We start from the raw sequence: 12,099 nt of genomic DNA on the forward strand, positions 1-12,099 counted from the left end.
TTAGTCTTACTTCCCTGCCAGTTGTTTAAATGAGGTGGTTAGCAATCCCGCTCAAAAACTCCCTCAATATATTTCAGAAACGATTAGGAGCACAACCAGGCCCCAGACGTGACGCGAGAATCACCGTCCGCCATGTTCTATGTAGGTAATCTTCCAAATAAGCCTACATTCTAGTGCCTATTCACCACATAGATCACTAATATAAGTTAATGCTATGTTTTCCAGGCTCTCTCTTCTGTCCTGATGAAGACCCCAACATGAGGGATAATTAACCCTTTCACGCTTCGGGGGTCGAAACGTAGACTACGCTTAAAATCTCCACACCATAGAAAAAAAGAAAGATTGAACCTTACCTATGTGTGATGTATTGTGGGAACATTGCTATTACCTTAATTGTAAAGGTGTTATGATTTAAATGTGATGTAACATTGTCACACCACCTTTACCTTGTCCCTCACAAACCCTTCACTCCCCTTTCTCTTTGCACTGAGAGCACCTACAATGCAATGCTTTTATAATTATACTGATGAAATACAGTTGACCTTGAAGTAAATATTAGAGGTACAACGAATGAACTTGTATGTGGAATAAATACAATTTATTCTTTATACTGCATATCCTACTCTCATTATATCAAGCTTACTTAAGGAGAACTATGAAATGTGGTGTTTTCTAAAAATACACTAAAACAAAATCATTGTAATAATACTTCTAATGAACTCGGACCATTTTCTTTCACCATCAGGTCCATGAGTTTTGAGGGCTCACCCCTTTTTGAACTCCTACTTGTATACCATCTTGGGCACGGTAGATTGGTGTCAAGAGTCATGCCGGAATCCTAATTTACTCCAGGCCAGTTCTAGGCCAGTTCTAGGTCAGGAGCAGGTAAGCCTGGGGGCCTAGGGCAGGTCACACTAATGACCAGGTCTAGGTTAACCTCTTCACTGTGGCCGGAATTCCGCCGCAGTGCTGGAGTTTACAATCGTGGGTGTGGTCATGACGGCTCACAGCCGTCATGAGCACACGCCCACCGTCACTCATGATGGCCGGGAGACGTCATGAGCATGGAAGAGGTTAGATTGGAGTCCGATTACACCACAAAGGAATGCTAGGCTGTACGCAGCAGGTACAAGGCAAACTGGAGGCTGGGAAAACTGGAGCCCAAAGCCAGGCTAGACTGAGGGCCACTGTAACATCGCACCGGGAGCCCAGGCTTGGTCCAACCAGAGGCTGGGGAGGTCATTGTGCGGTCCAGAGGTCTGGTGTGGATGTGTCTATTGAACAGAGCTGACCTCTCCTCTATTTCCAGGGCCCATCGTGAAACGTCTGCCCCGTAAGCTGGACGTGATGGAGGGCGAGAACGCAGCTTTCTGCGTGGAGACGGAGACGGCCATTGACGAAGTTCGCTGGACCAAGGATGGACATGATCTAGAGGAGAGCCACAAAACCGTTCTGAAGAGCTTCGGCCGGACCCACATCCTAGTGCTGGTGAACGTGGCCGTGCAGGACGCTGGTGTGATCACCTTCTGCACGAGGGACTCGCAGACCTCAGCACACCTGAGGGTCAAAAGTAGGTCCCCCCATCCTAAAGTGTGAGCGTAATACCCAGAATGCTCTGGGTGAGACGGTGGACTAGGGTCTAGGATCACTTGTGCAGAATTACAGGCTCAATAAAACAGTAAGCAAAATGAGCATAGCTCGCACATCTGTGCTAGCGGGAAGCAAATTATCTAGTGTGCTGTGCAAAGAGCCTCACACATCTATGCTAGTGCGTAAGCAAATGATCTAGTGCGCTGTGCAAAGAGCCTCGCACATCTGTGCTTGTGCATAAGCAAAGGATCTAGTGCGCTGTGCAAAGAGCCTCACACATCTGTGCTAGTGCGTAAGTAAAGGATCTAGTGCGCAGTGCAAAGAGCCTCACACATCTGTGCTAGTGCGTAAGCAAATGATCTAGTGCGCAGTGCAAAGAGCCTCACACATCTGTGCTAGTGCGTAAGCAAAGGATCTAGTGCGCTGTGCAAAGAGCCTCACACATCTGTGCTAGTGCGTAAGCAAAGGATCTAGTGCGCTGTGCAAAGAGCCTCACACATCTGTGCTAGTGTGTAAGCAAAGGATCTAGTGCGCAGTGCAAAGAGCCTCACACATCTGTGCTAGTGCGTAAGCAAAGGATCTAGTGCGCTGTGCAAAGAGCCTCACACATCTGTGCTAGTGCGTAAGCAAAGGATCTAGTGTGCAGTGCAAAGAGCCTCACACATCTGTGCTAGTGCGTAAGTAAAGGATCTAGTGCGCAGTGCAAAGAGCCTCACACATCTGTGCTAGTGCGTAAGCAAATGATCTAGTGCGCAGTGCAAAGAGCCTCACACATCTGTGCTAGTGTGTAAGCAAAGGATCTAGTGCACTGTGCAAAGAGCCTCACACATCTGTGCTTGTGCGTAAGCAAAGGATCTAGTGCGCTGTGCAAAGAGCCTCACACATCTGTGCTAGTGTGTAAGCAAAGGATCTAGTGCGCTGTGCAAAGAGCCTCACACATCTGTGCTAGTGTGTAAGCAAAGGATCTAGTGCACTGTGCAAAGAGCCTCACACATCTGTGCTTGTGCGTAAGCAAAGGATCTAGTGCGCTCTGCAAAGAGCCTCACACATATGTGCTAGTGTGTAAGCAAAGGATCTAGTGCGCTGTGCAAAGAGCCTCGCACATCTGTGCTTGTGCGTAAGCAAAGGATCTAGTGCGCTGTGCAAAGAGCCTCACACATCTGTGCTAGTGCGTAAGTAAAGGATCTAGTGCGCAGTGCAAAGAGCCTCACACATCTGTGCTAGTGCGTAAGCAAATGATCTAGTGCGCTGTGCAAAGAGCCTCACACATCTGTGCTAGTGCGTAAGTAAAGGATCTAGTGCGCAGTGCAAAGAGCCTCACACATCTGTGCTCGTGCGGAAGCAAAGGATCTAGTGCGCTGTGCAAAGAGCCTCACACATCTGTGCTAGTGCGTAAGTAAAGGATCTAGTGCGCTGTGCAAAGAGCCTCACACATCTGTGCTAGTGCGTAAGCAAATGATCTAGTGCGCTCTGCAAAGAGCCTCACACATCTGTGCTAGTGTGTAAGCAAAGGATCTAGTGCACAGTGCAAAGAGCCTCACACATCTGTGCTAGTGCGTAAGCAAAAGATCTAGTGCGCTGTGCAAAGAGCCTCACACATCTGTGCTAGTGCGTAAGCAAAGGATCTAGTGCGCAGTGCAAAGAGCCTCACACATCTGTGCTAGTGCGTAAGCAAAAGATCTAGTGCGCTGTGCAAAGAGCCTCACACATCTGTGCTAGTGCGTAAGCAAATGATCTAGTGCGCTGTGCAAAGAGCCTCACACATCTGTGCTAGTGTGTAAGCAAAGGATCTAGTGCGCTGTGCAAAGATCCTCGCACATCTGTGCTTGTGCGTAAGCAAAGGATCTAGTGCGCTGTGCAAAGAGCCTCACACATCTGTGCTAGTGCGTAAGTAAAGGATCTAGTGCGCTGTGCAAAGAGCCTCACACATCTGTGCTAGTGCGTAAGCAAAGGATCTAGTGCGCTCTGCAAAGAGCCTCACACATATGTGCTAGTGTGTAAGCAAAGGATCTAGTGCGCTGTGCAAAGAGCCTCGCACATCTGTGCTTGTGCGTAAGCAAAGGATCTAGTGCGCTGTGCAAAGAGCCTCACACATCTGTGCTAGTGCGTAAGTAAAGGATCTAGTGCGCTGTGCAAAGAGCCTCACACATCTGTGCTAGTGTGTATGCAAAGTATCTACTGTGCTGTGCAAAGCGCCTCACACATCTATGCAAATGTGTAAGCAAAGTATCTACTGTGCTGTGCAAAGAGTCTTGTTTATATTTAACAACAGTGGTCCTATGCAAGAGTAGGAATGAAGAATATAATAATATAGACACAGTGGAACTATATTGGTTGAAGTGATTTGTCCAGCCGGACAGTGATCACAAATAATCTTAACTATAAACAAAAATAGACAAGGAAAAGATTCTCTTACATTCAACAAAGAGTGAGACACAAGCCTGTGCCTTCACGCTTACAGATTGGCAAAGTGAAAGAAATATCCCTTTTCTTTCCCTATTCTTTCACTTTGCCAATCTGTAAGCGTGAAGGCACAGGCTTGTGTCTCACTCTTTGTTGAATGTAAGAGAATCTTTTCCTTGTCTATTTTTGTTTATAGTTAAGATTATTTGTGATCACTGTCCGGCTGGACAAATCACTTCAACCAATATAGTTCCACTGTGTCTATATTATTATATTCTTCATTCCTACTCTTGCATAGGACCACTGTTGTTAAATATAAACTATATTACCCGAGGTCCTGTGCTGACTTATTGGGTGCCTTTGTTGTCCCTCAGCTGTGCAAAGAGTCTTGTACATCTGTGCAAGTGTGCAAGCAAAGTATCTACTGTGCTGTGCAAAGAGCCTCACGCATCTGTGTCAGTGTGCAAACAAAGGATCTAGTGCGCTGTGCAAAGAGCCTCACACATCTATGCAAATGTGTAAGCAAAGTATCTACTGTGCTGTGCAAAGAGACTTGCACATCTGTGCTTGTGTGTATGCAAAGTATCTACTGTGATGTGCAAAGAGCCTCACGCATCTGTGCAAGTGTGTAAGCAAAGTATCTACTGTGCTGGGCAAAGAGTCGTGTACATATGTGCAAGTGGTACACAGTCTAAATATCGATTCCTAATTGTCGACCTACACAAATATCGAGTTGGAAATATCGAAGGTACAGAATTTCGATGTCAAGAATATCGTTGGACAGAATATCGACTCTTAGGTAAGTAATATTGAATTTATTTATATCGATGTAAGTAATATCGAAATTAGTAATATCGATAGCATATATATCAATGTAACTAATTTCGATGTTACTAATATCGATATTTGTATTATTTTTATGTATTTAATTATGTATGTGTAATATGTTTTTGTTAAGTATTTTAATTTTTTTAAATTATATGTGTATTATTTTAATATATTAATTTAATGTTTTAGTACTGGAGCGGGTTTTGGGTTTATAGGGGAATAGGGTGGGAAGTAATTAAAATATACTTAATTAATTAATAATTTTTAGGAATTATAAATTAATTTTAATTAATTTTTGTTTATATTTCTGTAGCGGGTTGTGGGTTTATGGGGAATTGGGTGGGACGTAATTTAATTGTAATTAATTAATGATTTATAATTTTTTTGTTATTGATAATTATTTTATATATAATTAATTATTAATTGGCAATTAATTATTTAAATTGATAAGTTTTTATTGGTGATGTTTTTAATTGTTTTTTAATTTTTTTAATTGGTAATTCATGTTTGTAATTGGGAAATAATTTTTGTAATTGGTAATTAATTATTTAATTGGTAAATAATTTTGTTAATTGGCAATTGATATTTTTAATTGGTAATTATTTCTTATTAATTGGAAAATGTTGTAATTAATTGGTAATCAATGTTTTATAAAAAGTATTATTTGGTATAAAATAATTTGATTGTTTAATAATTTTTCATTTTTAATTAATTTTAAGTAATATTTTTTTGTAATGAAAAATATTTTATTGTTTAATATTTAATATTTTTGTCAGTAATATTTATTCATTAATATTTATTGGTATTTGTTGTTAATTTATTGTTAATTAATTATTCAAATGTAATTGATTTTAATAATTATTAATTGTAAATGATGTAGATTTATTTTAAAATTTAAATATACATTATTTTCAATATAAAAATTATTTGTAAGTATGTTATATTTGAATTCTACGCTATCCAACTCTTTCCCTACTGTTGCACCCTCTGGAGTTGGAATAGTAATTTTTACCCCTACGCTATCCAACACTTTCCCTACTGTTGCACCCTTTGGAGTTGGAATAGTAATTTTTATCAGTACACTATCCAACGCTTTCCCTACTGTTGCACCCTCTGGAGTTGGAATAGTAGTTTTTACCCCTATGCTATTCAACACTTTCCTTACTGTTACTCACTCTGGAGTTGGAAAAGTAATTTTTATCCCTATGCTATCCAATGTTTTCCCTACTGTTACACCCTCTGGAGTTGGGATAGTAATTTTTACCCCTACGCTATCCCACGCTTTCCTTACTGTTACACCCTCTGGAGTTCGAATAGTAATTTTTATCCCTACGCTATCCAATGTTTTCCCTACTGCTACACACTCTGGAGTTGGAATAGTAATTTTTACCCTACGCTATCCAATGTTTTCCCTACTGGTACACCCTCTGGAGTTGGAATAGTAATTTTTACCCCTATGCTATCCAATGCTTTCCGTACTGTTGCACTCTCTGGAGTGGAAATAGTATTTTTTACCCCTACTCTATCCAACTCTTTCCCTACTGTTGCACTCCCTGGAGTGGGAATAGTAATTTTTACCCCTATGCTAGCCAACGTTTTCCCTACTGTTTCACTCTATGGAGTTGGAATAGTAATTTTTACCCACCCGCTATCCAACGCTTTCCCTACAGTTGCACTCTCTGAAGTGGGAATAGTAATTTCTACCCCTACGCTATCCAACGTTTTCGGCACTGTTTCACTCTCTGGAGTTGGAATAGTAATTTTTACCCCTTGTAGCCCTACGCTATCCAACGCTTTCCCTACTGTTGCACTCTCTGGAGTCGGAATAGTAATTTTTACCCCTACGCTATCCAACGCTTTCCCTACTGTTGCACTCGCTGGAGTGGGAATAGTAATTTTTACCCTTACGCTATCCAACACTTTCCCTACTGTTGCACTCTCTGGAGTCGGAATAGTAATTTTTACCCCTACGCTATCCAACGCTTTCCCTACAGTTGCACTCTCTGAAGTGGGAATAGTAATTTCTACCCCTACGCTATCCAACGTTTTCGGCACTGTTTCACTCTCTGGAGTTGGAATAGTAATTTTTACCCCTTGTAGCCCTACGCTATCCAACGCTTTCCCTACTGTTGCACTCTCTGGAGTCGGAATAGTAATTTTTACCCCTACGCTATCCAACGCTTTCCCTACTGTTGCACTCTCTGGAGTGGGAATAGTAATTTTTACCCTTACGCTATCCAACGCTTTCCCTACTGTTGCACTCTCTGGAGTGGGAATAGTAATTTTTACCCTTACGCTATCCAACGTTTTCCCTACTGTTTCACTCTCTGGAGTGGGAATAGTCATTTTTACCCTTACGCTGTTTAATGCTTTCCCTACTGTTTAATCTTCTGGAGTGGGAATAGTAATTTTACATTCTACGCTATCCAATGTTTTCACTACTGTAGTTTTTTTTGGACTTTAGTAGTTTTATTTATTTATGTATTTAATATTTTTGTATTATTTTAGATACTGTTGTATTTAATTAAGTTTAAAAATATTGAAAGTATATTTAATGTTTTTAATTTTTCAAATCTATTTGTTTATTTGTATTTATTTTATTATTTTATATGTGTAGATATTTTTGTAATTTTTAGTATACTTTAATAATTTATAAGTAATTAAAATAATTAATAAAATGTATTATTTGGTATGTATATATTATATGTTATGTTTATTTTTAATTAAAGTTATATTCTTCAATATGTATTATTTATTAATTTTAAACATTATTAAATATGTTTAAATATGTTTCTTTTATTTATAAGTATTATTTACTTTATTTTACCTTTTTTTTACACAGAAAATAAACATATATTTTTAATTACGATATTTTTAACATCGATATTTTGGTTTCAATATTTTTGTACTTACCATGTTGTAGATAGGGTGTCGATATACTTGCCTTCAATATTCCAGCGTTGATGTTCTGTAGGTCGATATTATGTCCGTCGAAATTCTGTCATAGATTCCTGTGCAAGTGTGTATGCAAAGTATCTACTGTGCTGTGCAAAGAGCCTCACACATCTGTGCAAGTGTGTAAGCAAAGTATCAACTGTGCTGTGCAAAGAGTCTTGCACATCAGCGACCCGTGTGATAGTTCTTCTGCTGCCTGCGACCAGTGTGATGGTTCTTCTGCTGACTGCGACCTGTGTGATGGTTCCTGCTGCCTGCGACCAGTGTGATGGTTCTCCTGCTGCCTGTGACCAGTGTGAGGGTTCCTGTTGCCTGCGACCAGTGTGATGGTTCTTGTGCTACCTGCGACCAGTGTGATGGTTCTTCTGCTGACTGTTCTTCTGCTGACTGCAACTTTTGTGATGGTTCCTGCTGCCTGCGACCAGTGTGATGGTTCTCCAGCTGCCTGCGACCAGTGTGAGGGTTCCTGTTGCCTGCGACCTGTGTGATGATTCTTCTGCTGCCTGTGACTTGTGTGATGGTTCTCCTGCTGCCTGCGACTAATGTGATGGTTTCTGTTGCCTGCGACTTGTGTGATGTTTCTTATGCTGCCTGTGACCTGTGTGATGGTTCTTCTGCTGACTGCGACCTGTGTGATGGTTCCTGCTGACTGCGACCAGTGTGATGGTTCTCCTGCTGCCTGCGACCAGTGTGAGGGTTCTTCTGCTGGCTGCGACCAGTGTGATGGTTCTCCTGCTGCCTGCGACCAGTGTGATGGTTCCTCTTGCCTGCGACCTGTGTGATGGTTCTTCTGCTGCCTGTGACTTGTGTGATGGTTCTCCTGCTGCCTGCGACCAGTGTGATGGTTCTTCTGCTGACTGCAACTTTTGTGATGGTTCCTGCTGCCTGCGATCAGTGTGATGGTTCTCCAGCTGCCTGCGACCAGTGTGAGGGTTCCTGTTGCCTGCGACCTGTGTGATGATTCTTCTGCTGCCTTTGACTTGTGTGATGGTTCTCCTGCTGCCTGCGACTAATGTGATGGTTTCTGTTGCCTGCGACTTGTGTGATGTTTCTTATGCTGCCTGTGACCTGTGTGATGGTTCTTCTGCTGACTGCGACCTGTGTGATGGTTCCTGCTGACTACGACCAGTGTGATGGTTCTCCTGCTGCTTGCGACCAGTGTGAGGGTTCTTCTGCTGGCTGCGACCAGAGTGATGGTTCTCCTGCTGCCTGCGACCAGTGTGATGGTTCCTCTTGCCTGCGACCTGTTTGATGGTTCTTCTGCTGCCTGTGACTTGTGTAATGGTTCTCCTGCTGCCTGCGACTAGTGTGTTGGTTTCTGTTGCCTGCGACCTGTGTGATGGTTCTTCTGCTGCATGTGACCTGTTTGATGGTTCTTCTGCTGCCTGTGACTTGTGTGATGGTTTTCCTGTTGCCTCAGACCTGCGTGTTGGTTCCTGCTGCCTGCGACCAGTGTGATGGTTCTTCTGCTGCCTGCGACCAGTGTGATGGTTCCTCTGCTGCCTGCAACCAGTGTGATGGTTCTTCTGCTGACTGCGACCTGTGTGATGGTTCCTGCTGCCTGCGACCAGTGTGATGGTTCTCCTGCTGCCTGAGACCAGTGTGAGGGTTCTTCTGCTAGCTGCGACCAGTGTGATGGTTCTCCTGTTGCCTGTTCTCCTGATGTCTGATGTGAGTTTGAACTGTAAGTGCACTGGGTACCTGCTTACCAGACCTCCACTGCCAGATCCCTTTCTCCAAAACTGCACCATGATTGGCACAACTTCCGTTGCCCCTGTAAGTCCCTACTAAATGGTACCCCTGGTACCTAGGGGGCATGGGTACTGGAAAAGGGCTGCTGGGATTGCAGCACTGATTGTGCTACCCCAGAGACCACTTACTAAGGCTGCGGACTCTGACAATGCAGGCTGTGTGTCTTGGTGCAAAGAAATCTGAAGATGCGACATGGCACAGCCCTGTGTGCCATGCCTCCGATACACTGCTTGAGGTATAGGTAAGTCACCCCTTTAGCCCTAAGGCAGGGTGCTCTATTATAGACATTACCGTTTTTTCCTTATTTGCAAACTATTGGGCTTCAGACATAACCCATGGATTAAGGGTCAACGTTTGTATAACTTTATTTGTTATTTAATTCTTCTACCTGTATGTCTTGTTAAAAATCATGTGATTTATTGATGTGTATGATTATAATACTACAAAAAAACTTTTGAAACGACTACTAAATGAGTACTAGATATCACTGATGTGTTTTGTGTTTCTTTCAGATAATTAGCCGTAAGATGAACGTAAAAATAGAACAGTTGATTTAGTCATTTACAAATGTGTATAGTGGAGATAGATAATTGATGGTATCTTTCTCCATAAATAAGTATGTCTAAATTGATACCATTGGCATCACTTGTATTTTGCTAGTCTATTATAGGTGTGGGCCGATCAGATGTGCCCCTACAATGCCCAGTCCATTCTGCGATGTTGTAAGTGCACATGGAAGCATAAAGAGTACACAGACTGGATACTTGTCAGCGCGAGTTTCCCAGCTCCATGATGGCTTCACTGATTTTTAAGGCTTTGGTACTAAACATCTTGTCTTAATGAATCCTCACTGATGCCATTAATGGATTTGTAAATAATTTCACACAGGAGAACTTTTTAGAGGGTTCCCTGACAACCTACCAACTTTTGCTGTTGCTCCTGACTGGTGTTTGTCAGTCTGCCTCCACCAGACATGTTTTTGACCTCATGCGGTGAGAGCCAGCACTTTCAGAGGACATAGACAAAGCCTGCTCTGGGTGGAGGTGCCTCACACATACTCCAGGACAGGATGGGTAATCTTGAGCACAGGACTCACTCAAGCAGCAGTGAATGTACGAATGTACCATTAGATGATGCTCGGGGCTTAATCAGCAGCAGTTCATATACTAATTTACCATTAACTTGTGCACAGGGCTCTCTCAGCAGCAGTAAATATATTAATGTACTATTGGCTCATGCACAGGGCTCACTCAGCAGCAGTAAATATATTAATGTACCATTGGCTCATGCACAGGGCTCACTCAGCATCAGTGAATACACGAATGTGCCGTTAGCTTGTGCACAGGGCTCTCTCAGCAGCAGTGAATATATTAATGTACCATTGACTCATGCACAGGGCTCACTCAGCAGCAGTGAATACATGAATGTACCATTGGCTCATGCACAGGGCTCACTCAGCAGCAGTGAATACACAAATGTGCTGTTAGCTTGTGAACAGGGCTCAATCAGCAGCAGTGAATTTACAAATGTATAGTTAGCTTGTACACAGGGCTCACTCAGCAGCAGTGAATATATTATAGTACCATTGGCTCATGCACAGGGCTCACTCAGCAGCAGTGAATACATGAATGTGCCATTAGCTTGTGCACAGGGCGCACCGAGCAGCAGAGAATGCACTAATGAACTGTTTGCTTGTGCATAATGCTCAGTCTGCAGCAGTAAATACACAAATGTGCCGTTAGCTTGTACACAGGGCTCACTGAGCAGCAGTGAATAAACGAATGTGCCGTTAGCTTGTACACAGGGCTCACTGAGCAGCAGTGAATACACGAATGTGCTGTTAGCTTGTACACAGGGCTCACTGAGCAGCAGTGAATACACAAATGTGCCGTCAGCTTGTACACAGGGCTCACTCAGCAGCAGTGAATATATTATAGTACCATTGGCTCATGCACAGGGCTCACTCAGCAGCAGTGAATACACAAATGTGCCGTTAGCTTGTACACAGGGCTCACTGAGCAGCAGTGAATACACGAATGTGCCGTTAGCTTGTACACAGGGCTCACTGAGCAGCAGTGAATACACGAATGTGCTGTTAGCTTGTACACAGGGCTCACTGAGCAGCAGTGAATACACAAATGTGCCGTCAGCTTGTACACAGGGCTCACTCAGCAGCAGTGAATATATTATAGTACCATTGGCTCATGCACAGGGCTCACTCAGCAGCAGTGAATACACAAATGTGCCGTTAGCTTGTACACAGGGCTCACTGAGCAGCAGTGAATACACGAATGTGCCGTTAGCTTGTACACAGGGCTCACTGAGCAGCAGTGAATACACAAATGTGCTGTTAGCTTGTACACAGGGCTCACTGAGCAGCAGTGAATACACGAATGTGCCGTTAGCTTGTACACAGGGCTCACTCAGCAGCAGTGAATACACGAATGTGCCGTTAGCTTGTACACAGGGCTCACTGAGCAGCAGTGAATACACAAATGTGCTGTTAGCTTGTACACAGGGCTCACTGAGCAGCAGTGAATACACAAATGTGCCGTTAGCTTGTACACAGGG

The 12,099-nt window shown here is 43.0% G+C and overlaps 1 protein-coding gene across 3 annotated transcripts in view; it reads left to right on the top strand.

Moving 5' to 3' along the window:
* OBSL1 (obscurin like cytoskeletal adaptor 1) overlaps positions 1 to 12,099 on the top strand; it is a 548,309-nt gene that overhangs the window by 152,560 nt on the left and 383,650 nt on the right. For 2 of the 3 annotated variants that reach the window (XM_086954343.1, XM_086954342.1), the window contains exon 1: positions 1,313 to 1,570. In XM_086954343.1, the coding sequence (XP_086810469.1) occupies positions 1,348 to 1,570 (223 nt within the window). In that variant the 5' untranslated portion in view covers positions 1,313 to 1,347. Of the gene's footprint in view, positions 1 to 1,309; positions 1,571 to 12,099 lie in introns of those variants that run through there. The other variant, XM_086954344.1, reaches the window with a different exon arrangement.

This window comes from Lissotriton vulgaris, chromosome 2_1 (genome assembly GCF_964263255.1).
Source record: "Lissotriton vulgaris chromosome 2_1, aLisVul1.2, whole genome shotgun sequence".
Taxonomy (NCBI): Eukaryota; Metazoa; Chordata; class Amphibia; order Caudata; family Salamandridae; genus Lissotriton; species Lissotriton vulgaris.